The sequence below is a fragment of the Artemia franciscana genome, chromosome 17 (assembly GCF_032884065.1).
Source record: "Artemia franciscana chromosome 17, ASM3288406v1, whole genome shotgun sequence".
NCBI lineage: Eukaryota > Metazoa > Arthropoda > Branchiopoda > Anostraca > Artemiidae > Artemia > Artemia franciscana.
The window spans coordinates 91,119-105,245 of NC_088879.1; the positions used below are offsets into that span (position 1 = coordinate 91,119).

Here is a 14,127-nt window from a genome sequence, read left to right on the forward strand (position 1 = left end):
TCAGTCAATTTTATGCCAGATTCAAATGTAAAATAAAGCTACGCTATTAACCAATATTATACAGCATTTGTTCTTAAACTAGACTTCTGAATGATTAGACAAAACACTCATAAATTTTCATATAGGTTTATGGTTTAATATGAAAATGGATAAAGGTTGAGCATAGAACCTCTTGAGAATATATATATATATATATATATATATATATATATATATATATATATATATATATATATATATATATATATATATATATATATATATATAATATATATATATAATATATATATATATATATATATATATGTATACATATATATATATATATATATATATATATATATATATATATATATATATATATATATATATATATATATATATATATATATATATATATATATATATAATATATATATATATATATTTATATATGAATATATATATATGTGTGTGTGTGTGTATGTTCTCCATATACATTGATCTGTAGAAATTGCATTTTGAGAATCAAAGCAAATGTGAACATGAACAGAAACTCAAAATTAAGAAAAAATATTTGGTCAGGATTAACCTAAGATAGGCCTAAGTACAATTCTATCATTAATACAATCTTTAAGCCCTGAAAATAAGAAAAGGGTATACATAGTAGCCTAGCCTTGGAATAAAATTCAATATTGCATTTACGAAACTAAATACAAGCATTATATGCATTATAGAAACTAAATTTGTTTCTGATAATTGGATTCAGCAACTCAACTAGCTAATTTCCTAGGCACAAAGAAGTCCCTACACTGAAATTTTTCCCCATGGCTCGTAAAGGAATATGTCCAAACTCTAAAACAATCCCCAGGCAGAAAAAAGTGAAGCACCCAACAAAACTTACCTTTTTAGAGTTACTGAAGATTACAACTAACCTACCCAAAGGTGATTTAAAACTATTTCTTTTTAAAAAAGCGTATGCATTAGACAAAACATTAAAGCTTTAGCTTATTACTTATAAGGATTTCGCTCAGATCTTGAAATAATTTCAAGATAAAAATCCTTTCGTCCTTTAAGGAAACGGCTTAAGTATTTGGCCATTATGACCAAATCCTTAAAGGATTTTTCCAAAATCCTATGCGTGTAAACTTGGCATTACTTGTAAGGATCATGCTCAGAGCTTGAAATAATTTCAAGCTGAAAATCCTTTCGCTCTTTAAGGAAACGGCTTCAGTATTTGGCCATTATGACCAAATCCTTAAAGGATTTTTCCCAAATCCTATGCGTGTAAACTTGGCATAAACGAACACGGGGAAGGATTTTAAGGGTGCGTTTCTTTACTTGTCCGATTATTAATCTGATTAATCCAAGCGTTTCTTTAGACACATATGACGTCAGAGGTTAGTCGGAGGTTAGTCGAAAAAAAATTATTAGGAAGTATTTTGAAGCAATGGATAAACACTGATTATGAAACCGAGAAGACATTATTTCTGAATTGTTTGATTTCGCCATTGTTATGAAGAAGAGCCTATTGTTCTGAAACCGAGCTGGAAAAATTCCACCTGGTATTAGATTCAAATTAAATTACAAAATGATTTTCATATTTAATTACTTTTAGAAATTTGACTTAATAAGGCATTCATAAAATACCCTATGGTACGCAAAAAGTACAGTTTGTGGTTGTTTTCCCATTCTTTAAAATTAAGATGTCAAAAAAGGGTTATATTAACCCCCCCCCTCCTTTAATGTTTGTCCGACTCGTAAAAACGTAGCAAAATTGAATATAAACTAATTTTTGATGAGTTATCTGAAAAGTTCCCCCTCCCCACCAAAAAAAATTGTATTTTCTATGGGTAGAGGGAAGTATTTCCCGTTGGGCCGGGGGGGGGTATATATATAACCCCCCGTTGGGTGGGGGGAGGGAAGCATATATATATATATATATATATATATATATATATATATATATATATATATATATATATATATATATATATATATATATATATATATATATATATATATATATATATAAATAAGTTGTCTGTGTGTGTGTGTCTGTCGAGTGACGTCATGTTTGTGTGTCGACTGACGTCATGTTTTCGACTGACGAAATTACAGATCGGGACACAAATGACGACCGGGACACTGGCACATAGGGAATATAAATGACGACCGGGACACTCAAAGAGGAAAGCGACCGGGACACAAGGAATGTTCGATTAGCAATCACCATCAACAAAGCACCGGGACACAAATTTTCGACCGGGACACAGGGAGTATAAATGACGACCAGGACATAAGTAAAAAAAAACTAAAAAAAACTAAAAAAAAAAGGTAAAAACTACAAAAAAACTAAAAATAAAAAACAAACTAAAAACTAATAAAAAAAACTAAAAAAGCTAAAAAACTAAAAAAAACTAAAAAAGAAAAAAAAAAAAAAGGAAAAAAATGAAAAATAAAGGAGAAAAACAAAATTAAAAAAAATAAAAAGAAAAAAGAATAAAAAGAAAAAAGAAAAAAAACTAAAAAAACTAAAAAAAAAGTAAAAACCAAAAAACAAAACTTAACAAACTTTTTAAAAAAAAGGGGAAAAATACAAAAATTTATTTCATCATATACCATTTCAAAAACGAATGTGTATACAGACCGAGACACCGGGATACAAATGACGACCGGGACACAGGGAATATAAATGACACAGGGACACAACTACAACGGGGACGCCGGGGGGCACAGGGGGATATATAAATGACGACGGGGACACAGGGAATGTTCTATTAGCAATCACCATCAACAAAGCTCAAGGGCAATCATTAGAATCATGAGGTATAGATCTGAATACGGTTTGTTTTCCCATGGACCATTATATGTTGCATGTTCAAGAGTCGGTAAACCTGACAATCTATTTATATGCACAGACAATGGGACAGCAAAGAATGTTGTATATTCGCAAGTTTTACGTAGTTAAAAACATATATATATATATATATATATATATATATATATATATATATATATATATATATATATATATATATATATATATATATATATATATATATATATATATATATATATATATATATATATATATATATATATATATATATATATATATATATATATATATATATATATATTATATATATATATATATATATATATATATATATATATATATATATATATATATATATATATATATATATATATATGTATATATATATATATATATATATATATATATATATATATATATGTATATATATATATATATATATATATATATATATATATATATATATATATATATATATATATATATATATATATATATATATATATATATATATATATGTATATATATATATGTATATATATATATATATATATATATATATATATATATATATATATATATATATATATATATATATATATATATATATATATATATATCTATATATATTTATATATATATATATATATATATATATATATATATATATATATATATATATATATATATATATATATATATATATATATATAAATCTATATAAATCTATATATATATATATATATATATATATTCACAGGTGGGACATAGGGACACAACTATAATGGCGCGTAACTAATATGGCGCGTAACGACTTACGCGGACGGGGTGCGAAGCGCCCCCACCAACTAGGTATATATATGTATATATATATACTAATATATATATATATATATATATATATATATATATATATATATATATATATATATATATATATATATATATATATATATATATATATATATATATATATATATATATATATATATATATATATATATATATATATTATGTCTCCTGTCTATGATGTCGTGGCATCAGCTGAAGCCAGTGAAATCAATTTAATGCATTTGTAAATTAAGTCGTAATAGCACGCACATAGTCAACAGTTTTGAGTAAGGGAAGGAAATCCTCCGACTAAGAAAAAGGAATTCTCAAATAATTAACATATGCAGTTTCCGCATTGATTGTATTGGTTAGTCCCAGAGATTGATTGCATGCAAAAACGTCAAACAAAACAATTTGCTTCCTCATGACAGTTGCTTAATTATGTAATATGCACACAAAAACTGATAAATCCTAACATTGAAATACCGTTAAAATACTTGGCTCATTCAGCTCTTCCTCATCTTGATATAATTCATTTTCTGAGTCAGTAGACTCGTCATCCGAGTCAGTAGACTCGTCATCCGAGTCAAAAATTTCATTAACCAAAATCAGTGCTGAAATAAGATTTCTCGGCGCCGTCTGGGACATTTTGGGAGAGGTTCTACCTAAAATAAAGTAGAAAACTGAGCAATCAGAATAGTGAAACAAAACAGGGGAAAATCACATCTAAACGAATAAATTTTAAAAAGCACGTTTGTTTTCAATAAAAATAAGGAGGCAAGTTTTTCAGCACTTCTACAAAAGCTTCTAATTCTAATTAAATGGCCTTTAAGTTTTCTTAAAGAAAATTTGGAAAGAATTGGGACCAAAGGTCAAAATTTAATGTAAAGAATGAGGCATCGAGAAGGGGCTAACCATTCATATACGAAATTTAGGTTTGTTGTAAGTTTTAGCGTTGCTCCTTATTTTCAGTTCAAAAAGCGTGGTTTGTAGTTGTTGTTTTTTTTTTTTTATCTGAGCTTGAAACCTCTGCATTAGTGTTCTCTGATACAGTGAATCTGATGGTGTGATTTTAAATACGAGTGTAAGATTTATTAAGTCTTACGGAACGTTTTTCCCTTATTTGATAATCAGGCTAATTTCCTCAGGCCTGTGCCGTTTGAAGGTTAATATTAAACATAATAAGTATTATTTATTTTAAATTTGTATAAAAAATTAAGTCTTTTGTTGTAACTACTGTTAATTTTTTGTTTTTTTCCCTTTTTCCTCTTCTCTCCGTACTTACCTTTCTTTCAATTAAAACAAAATTATTTTTTTGAAAGTAAGGAGCAACATTAAACATCAAAATGAACGAAAATTAATATCGATATGAAGGTTTGCCCCCTCCTCAATACCTTACTCTTTATGCTAAAGTTTGTCCCAATTTTTGAAGGAAGGAAACTGAAACAAGGGGGAAGTTTAATTAGAATAGGAATTTTTTTTACTATTAATAACTTTAGCGTTAAGATCAAGGTATTGACAGGGGGCAATCCTTCATATGCGAATAAATATGCCAAAATTAATATACATTTTTCATTACTTTTTCATGTACAGTACCCAAAATTCAAAGCTGCATTAGTTGAAAAATATTTATAAATTAAATAAAAGAACAAGTTTTTCAAACTGAAAGTAAGGAGCGACATTGTTACTTAAAACGAATAGAAATTATTCCGTATATAAAAAAAAGTTTTCCCTCTAAAGCCTCATTCTTTATGCTAAAGTTCGACTCTGTGACCCAACTCTACTTTTTAAAACAATGAAAACAGACTTTAGCATAAGGAGTGACGTGTTGAGGAAGGGGCAACCTCTTTTATGTACGGAATTGCTTCTGTTCTTTTCAAGTTTTAATATCGCTCCTTACTTTCAGTTAAAAAAAAACTTGTTTTTTATTTAGTGACAGAAAGGAAATGTGGCGTTTATCCTTATTTAAAGATCAACTAGCACGCAACTAGCCTCCTTCCAGTGTCCCCTTTTTCTTCTGAAGACATCCGAATGAAATTCTGAGATGGGCGTTTGATTCACGCTAAAAAAAAACTTTAGAAAAACATCAAATGTAAAATTAATATTTAATCGTCTCGATTTCTGGGCAATACTGTTATTATGGAAGTAAAGAGAAATATTAGGCGCTAAAATGAGCAGAGTTTATTCTTTATAGGAGGGAGACTCCCCTTTCCATCCCCAACTCCACCTCGCGATCGCAGAAACTTCGGAGGGTGCTCACTACATCAGAATTTCAGAGCTCTAATCCTTTTCAAAGAAGTCGAAAGTGATTGAAGACCAACAACCTGCGATGGGGGAAGGGTCCGTTGAGGGGGATACTCAGTTTATTACCACGAACTATGAAAACAAATTTTGAACTAGCTAAAAAGCAACTAATAATAATCGGTAACATAATATAACAGTTTCGTAACAACAACAGCAGAAAAGTAACTAAAACATAAACAGCTGTGCTGAAGTAGAATCTCCCCCCCCCAAAAAAAAAGGCTATATTACCTGGTATTTGTAACTTAGGATGTACACAATAAAAATTTTACTTACTGCTGCCTCTAAAGATCTGTTAATCAATTCACGCTTTGTTTACACTGAACGGGGTCAATGACATACACGTGACCAATGTTGCTATTCTCGCAATTAATCTTGCCGTTTTCAGTGACACGTGGCCAGACAAGTATTTGTTGCTATCTTTTAGGGGTTAAACCTCGATTAGTAAAAATCCATTGGACAAGTAAAGAAACGCACCCTAAAGGTAACCAAAGGTCAATGCCCTCTACAAGAACAAGGAGTAGAGGTGGGTACCTCAAAATACCTTCTTGGGACATACCTTGGTACTTCATTGTTACATAGAACATAGCCTACATGAGAATTGGCAATAGATTAATCATAATGAATCATTCATTAGTATGATAAAAATTTAATAGTTTAGAAACATATTGGGGCTATATATTTGTACATTAGGGAGGGGGGGGGGGGGTAAAGCATAGCATATATTAAATATGTAGCCTAAACAAACCTATTCTAACCCAACCAAAATACCAACTAAATATTTAATTAAAACATAGATACAATGTGTTTTCCCACAGAGCCAAAACTAATTGTATAGTGTAAAAGAAATGAAAACTTGGTATTTTTGTATGTTCACGATACAATTTCTTGCATGTGTTCTATGTAACAAGGAATTACCCATACTTCATTATGTAGACCTAACCCTGATAGTTCTACTTTCCTAATCTAACCCCTTTTCAAGATGGTAAAAATTTGTTAAACCAGAATTTTATCACTAATTGTAACCTATTGCAGACAGAAATACCAGTTTTTCGCAGATTGCACAGATCAAGAGCTTGAGTTAGGTTGGGATATTACATAAGTTCCACAATTAATATAACTGTGCTAGTGATATTGCTGTTCATACCAGTTTACGCACAAATTGAATTGGCATTGATAAAATCAAGAATGAATAAATACACAGGAAATAAATAATATAGGCTATATATTGAAGCAAGGTTAGAATGAATTTGCAATGGATGTCATATTTTTATTGAGGATGAAATTCTGACTTCAGAGTTGAATTTGTTTCTTAGCTATCTGAATATTCTGTTGATTTAGCCTACATGTTTACCAAAGTTAATTTTATACAGATAGATTTTTATCTGAAATAGTCTAGGTTAGTTATGTACTAGTCTTTGATAAGAATGCTTAGGTATAGTAATAGGTCTTCTGAACAAACTTTAAGGATAAAAAATAAATAAGATAGTACTTTACAATGATTCCTCAGAAGGAAATGCTTTAAAATTAAGATGATAACTTTTAAAAAATTTGAAAAGATTTAGTTGAGAAAATTTGCAGTAGCCTACTCAGCCATTGCATAATCTGGAACAGATGTATAAAATAAAGTAATCTAAGAATTATAAAGTATTTTTTTTTAGACACAGACAGAAGGCTCCTAATCTTGAATATTATATGCAATTTTGGGCAAGATTCAAGCTTTTACATAGGCTAACAAAAAACCCATGTACCTACAAAAAGAGCAAGCTGAAAAAAAGCAAATACGCCTATTTTAAGCACATGGCTTTGCAGTCACACTAAACATTGCACAAGTAAAATCTAGACAAGCTATTGTTTCCTATCTTAGAAAGTGTTTAGGTTAAGAAATTGAAAATTTCAGGAATGTATCTCTAGACTAAAGTATGTCCTGGGAAGACTTTTTCTTCTACTAGAGGGCACTGGCCTTTGACAACCTTCAAAAATATTTGTTTTATTAAAGCAAAACCTTGCAAAACAGATTTTCTGCTTAAATGAAGCACAAACAAAAGTATTTTCAGCTTCACAACTCTGCTCAATCCCAATTTATGATTTTTAAAAAAATAGGCTGATATATTTCCTAGATTTACAAAAAAATGAATTGGTATATCTTCAAATTCTATTAAAATAGCAGAAAATGCAATATCAAAATTAAAAAAAGAGAAAAAGAAATGGAAAACAATAAATTAAACTATAATATTGTTTTGTCAAAATTACAATAGGTTCTGAGACTTAGAAATCAGAAGAGGGTCAACATAGTAACTTAGAGATATGTTTCTGGAGTATGTTTTTGGTCCTTCCACATTATTGTGATCAGGGGTTGGCATCTCAGATCTGGCTTTCCTGACATCTTCAGGTTTACAAAGTTCAGTACACCTGTCTCTTTCTACATCTGCTTTCTCTTCATCATGATAAATGAAGTATTACTATTTAGGACTTATATATGTAAAAAAAAATCACCTTTATCCATATGGTCATTTATCTAGGAAAATAATATTATTGCAACATTCCTACTTGAAAGATAAATCTGAAAATATATTTAATCCTTCTAATAAGCAGTGTGAGAGGAATAATTGCCAGGGTGTTTTTTTTTTTTTTATTCATATTGGGCCAACAAAAATGAAACAGTTTATCATTGCATTATAATAAATGAAAGATAAAGAATTATTGCAGACTGAAGTGAGAAAAATTAGCCAATATCACTATCTAAGCAAATTAAAATGCTTAGGGCTTGCTTTAGCCTTAGACTACTAGTGGACTTTCATCCCACCCTGAAGGCAGCTTTTGGATCTTGACGTGTACAGGCTTGGTTCTGTTGCTGCTTTCACCAGGGTTGTCATGTATTGGGGCTAATATATTTGTTTGGTTAACTAAAGACTACAAAAATACTGACATGTCTTCTGTGGAAGGGTGTGCAAAAGCACAGGATGGCTGGCCCCCTACCCCCCATTGCACTTCCTGGCTGAAGGGCCAAGAAACGGAGATCAGCACCACCAGCACAGACTGTAAAGTCTAATGCCATATCCTTTACCTTACCTTTACCATGTCTTCCGTCAAAATTTTAAACTTGGTTGGTAAATGTGGTTTCTACTGACTTATGCGATTTTGCAGATGGTACCACAATTTTCCATTTGGTTAAATAAAGAGCATTAAAATAGTGACATAATATGTACTAAATCCTAAGCCTTGGTTTGTAAATGCAGTTTTTTTTTTACCAACTCATCCAGTGATTTTACATATTCTATATGAAACATACATTATGCTAATTACTGACAAAAAAGTCAGTAAAAATGAGCAGCCAGTCATTAAAATATCTCCTCCCCCCCCCCACAAAAAAATATTTTGGCTAGTAACAGCCCTGGCTGTAAATATCTTCTACTATTGTGGCATGTTTAGGAAGATTCAGAGCTGCATTTTCCAAATATGTGCTTGTCAAGTAATGATGCTTATCTTTTCCAAAAAAGCATTAGTTGTCTTCATATGTTGTCTATTATCTGATTTAACAATAAACAAGCAAGGTGTTTGTTCATTTTGATTCAAAAGGGTGCCAGTGTGAGGTTTTGTTCAGTTTAAACTAAACCTTGCCTCCTGGTGAGAGATTTTCCAACTGTCTGGAGGATCTAATTCTACTATACCAATCGCCTGGTATAGTAGCATAATTGTACCAGGCATACCAATTGCCTGGTACAATTATGATCTTCCTTGGGCATGTGTGAAGAGTTTGTGCTCCATGCTTTTTGGGATTAGTGTCTACTTCTGTTTTGGTACCAAAGATCAAAGTTTGTGACTCATGAGTAGTTCTGTTGGTGATGCTAGACAATCAAGGGAAGTGTTTCTGTATTCCAGAAGAGCAAAGTTGAGATCTGCCTTGTGTCTAGTGCCTTAGTAATCAGTCTCTCAATAAACTGGACAGATTTTTTCATTTGACTGAGCAGAGTGGATATCCTGATCTTTGGTAAATGTCTAAAACTTTGTCATACTAAAACTGTGGGCATTTCTTTAGTCACTGGGGCACCATGTCTAGAAAATTATGTTTTTAGTTTTCAGGAAAAAATGTGTTTTAGTTTGTCTAAAAACTGTGTTCTAAGTTCTGCTATCACCACATGAGAAGAAGTTACGGACAGGAAATCATCTTTATTAAAATGACTGCAATGGTGTCTTGTCCTTAAACTTTGAACAGGTCTGCTCCCACCTGTTCAAAAGGAAATGATGGAATTCAATATGAAAGCATTGGCTCATTTGTCTTGTTGGGTTTATGTTTTGTGGATACCACATGGTTGAGTATCATGTATTCTACATTCTTAAGAATACTTGGCTAAAATATGACTGTTTGGGCTCACTCTTTTATCTTTGCAATGCTAAGACAGGAGTCATGCAACTGCTTGATGACTTCACCCCTCAGGATTCTGGGAACGGTATCCTATCACCTTTGATCAATATGCCAGGGCTACTAAATCATCCTGCTAATTCCAATATAATACTAATACAGATGGGCAGTCTTCCCAATTTTTTGTGACCTTATCTGCCAAGATTTGTATTTCCTTGTCTCTTTTTGTATGCCATTTAGTTTACTTTCTTTGATAGGCGTTTATCTAAAAAAAGGAAATCACTGCAAGCTCAGGTTATTCTTTGGCTTTATGTGCATTTTGTGCTTTAATTGCAGCCTAGACAGTGCATCTGATACTGGGATCTCATCACACAGGCATCAAGTGCTTGCACTACATCAATATTACTTCTAACAAGCATCATAGGCTGGGTGTAAAATATTGGAGCTGATTTAGTACTGCTATATGGTTTGGAATCTCTGCTCTGTCATAAAGTCCTTCCCCTCTCCCTATCCCCAATAAGGGAAATCTTCCCTGCTTGACCCCATAGTTTCATTAGGGTAGACTGTTTACAACTTTGCTTACCCAGAACCATGGCTTCAAACAAAGCTGCAGGGTGACTTGAGGAGTAGGGCCCCTTGAGGAAATTTTAGCCTAGTAAACAACACAGAATTTGCACTTGATTTCAATTGATAAATCATTTTCTTTGTTTCATCTGTTTTGCTGTGCTGAAAAAAACTTTTCCTAGCTAAGTTATTTATAATGACCTACCTTGCCATGGTGATGTAATATTTGCAGTCATGAATATGAAATAAGGCAGAGATAATAAGAATAAGATTGATAGCATAGGATTTGATATATGTTACTAAAACTGCTCAAGATTGCACCAAGTCTTCAAACATACTAAATGTCCCTGTCACTACTTTCTGCCTGATTCTAAGGTGGCTTAATAGCTTTGTATAGACCTGACAACACTAAAAAACAAATATTATGGTATAATTTTGATGGCAAATTTATGAAGTTTAGAACTGGACTTGCTAGGAGTTTATGGAGCTCAGATCCCAGGGGTTGGAAACATAAAAATTGGGGGGGTATAGAAATTATTTTATTGTGAAGGAAGGATGGGGTGATTATGCAGGGAGTAGGGCTCATGATAAATAAGCAATGGTGTGGGAAATACTTTTGAAATGTATTTAATTACACATACAAATTAATCATATCATAAAATAATTAATTAGTAATTGAAAATATATTACCAGGGAAGTAATTTGTATTTAATTAGAAAACATGTACTTAAAATACAAATTATTCTAGCTACAAAATAATTTTTTCTCAAAATATACAATTTATGATGAAAGTTCTTACAAAAGTTTGCTTTCGATAACAAAAGCTTCTAAAACTTCATGTCTCCCAGCTAATTCTGCTTTACAGTTGAAACCAAGCCCTCAAGAGAAAAAAAGAAGTTATACTAGAATTGACAGTGGTTTGGAAGTATTGAACTTTTGGAAAACTCTTGCAATGTCCAGTTATTTTTTCAAGGACTTGATTAGATGGTCTTTATTGTCCAAGAACCTCAATAATTAAACTTTCATTTTATATCCAAAAGAAGAATCTGTGCTTGTCCTTATACCACCACTGTTGAAAGTAAAAAAGTAATTAGAATTGACCAACAACACTGCTACACCCAGCATCACAATCAGTCAACTGATTATCAGCTTTGGCTAGCAAGTCTCCCAGTATCCATTTTCCCTTGAAACCAGGGTGGCTTCCATTAGCTGTTGCTAACTCCTTAAAACCAAGTTCACTTTGCTGCATTGCAAAGCTATGTATAATACAAGATCACTTCTGCAAGAGCTTGTGTGTGTTTGATGGATCCATTTTGTTTCATGTCAATCATTTCCTTTCTTAGTGCAATACATATGGGCAACAGCATTCCCAGAAAACAGTCCTTGTTGTCCTGTAGTATGTCAAGTGCCCTGGCAGCAGGCTCAATTACCTTGGCATACTCCTGAAGTCCAATTGCTTTCACCTTCAGTAGGTTCAGTTTGGTTCAAACCTGCCTAATCTTGTCCTGCACTTCAGCAATCTGTTTCATAGCATGATATTTAGAATCTCACCTAGTTGTGTTTGAAACCATCAGCTGCTTTGACATTAAATTTTGACTTTATTAGAGGTTTTTGAGCTCTGCCTTGTTGCATTTCGCAGTGCTTGACACTTTTCCATTGAAATGCGGTATAGTTTTTTCCAAACAGGAAGTGTGGAAAAAAATTAAATACTAGTTTAAATTACTTAATCTAAGTTGTAAATAAATGCGCATTTAAATACTTTGAAAAACAATAAAATACTTATAATTAGTTACTTCCACAACACTAAATAAGGAAGCTAAGGGAGTTAAGTCTTGCTTTGGCTGGGAAGGTATTAATAATGGAATGCTAGTTGCTCATTATATGATATAACAGAGCAAGATATCAACTGTATTAGTTTGTGTCCATTTAGAATCAAATGATAAAGCTGGTAGTGACTCAGCTGAAATTTAATTACAGCCACAGGAACAAATAGATAGAATCTTTGGTAGAAATATAGTATTTGTGCTAGTGGGCCTCAATGCACAGATTTGAAGAAACGGTGATAGATTTTTTCTTGCCTAGTTAAGTTTGGCATTGAAAAATAAAATATTAATGGTTATAGGCTGCTATATCAATCAAGTTATAACCAATACAGTACTGTTAAAATGGTACTCATGTTATGGTATGACAGCAAAGCTTATTGTTTTTGTTATTGTAAGCTGAAGACTGGCAGGATCAATACAGGATACTAGAATAATAAGAGTGTTTTATTAATTTTTGAAGTTATCTTCAACATTTAGTAGTACCTAAAGTTAATCTAATGCTCAGATTTAGAAAAGGTAACTACCTTTCAGGAAATAAAGATGTTGGTAGACATCAATAGAATAATGGAATGCTATTTGCTCATTGTATGATATAAAAGAGCAAGGTATCAACAGTATTAGTTTATGTCCGTTTAGAATCAAATGATAAAGGTGGTAGTGACTCAACTGAATTTTAATTACAGCCACAGGAACAAATAGATAGGATCTTGGGTAGAAATATGGTATTTTTGCTAGAGGACCTTAATGCACAGATTTGAAGAAATGGGGATAGATTTTTCCTTGCCTAGTTAAGTTTGGCATTGAAAAATAAAACAGTAATGGTTATAGACTGCTTTATCAATCAAGTTATAACCAATGCAGTACTGTTAAAATGGTATTCATGTTATGGTATGACAGCAGAGCTTATTGTTTTTGTTATTGTAAGCTGAAGACTGGCAGGATCAATACAGGATACTAGAATAGTAAGAGTGTTTTATTAATTTTTGAAGTTATCTTCAACGTTTAATAGTGCCTAAAGTTAATCTAAAGCTCAAATTTAGAAAAGGTGATTACCTTCCAGGAAATAAAGATGTTGGTAGACCCTAGAAATTCTAGGTAGACTCTTTGATATAAACTCCCAAGAACAGCTGAATACTGAACTGTAGAGTCTGCATTTTGAGAATGGATAAGTTAGATAGAATAATTTTAGTGAAGTAATTTGTGAAGTAGCAGATGAATAAAATAAGAGTCAATAGCTGCATGCTTTTTCCATATGTAAATAGTGATGTAAACTCTTATGACATAAACTTTCCAAAATGTTATAAGCATTTTCATTCTTTTCTGCATCATTTCCTTTAACTAGTCAATAGCTGCATGCTTTTTCCATATGTAAATAGTGATGTAAACTCTTATGACATAAATTTTCCAAAATGTTATAAGCATTT

At 31.4% G+C, this 14,127-nt stretch overlaps 1 protein-coding gene across 7 annotated transcripts in view; it reads left to right on the forward strand.

The window, feature by feature from the left end:
* Positions 1-6,347: 6,347 nt before the first annotated feature.
* Positions 6,348-14,127, forward strand: part of LOC136037648 (uncharacterized) — a 26,326-nt gene continuing 18,546 nt past the window's right edge. The window contains exon 1 of one of the 7 annotated variants that reach the window (XM_065720354.1): positions 6,348-6,437. Coding sequence is in view for 1 of the 7 variants with exons in the window: in XM_065720350.1 (XP_065576422.1) it covers positions 6,452-6,479 (28 nt within the window). In the remaining 6 variants the exon portion in view is untranslated. The other 6 variants (XM_065720361.1, XM_065720350.1, XM_065720355.1 and 3 more) reach the window with 6 other exon arrangements.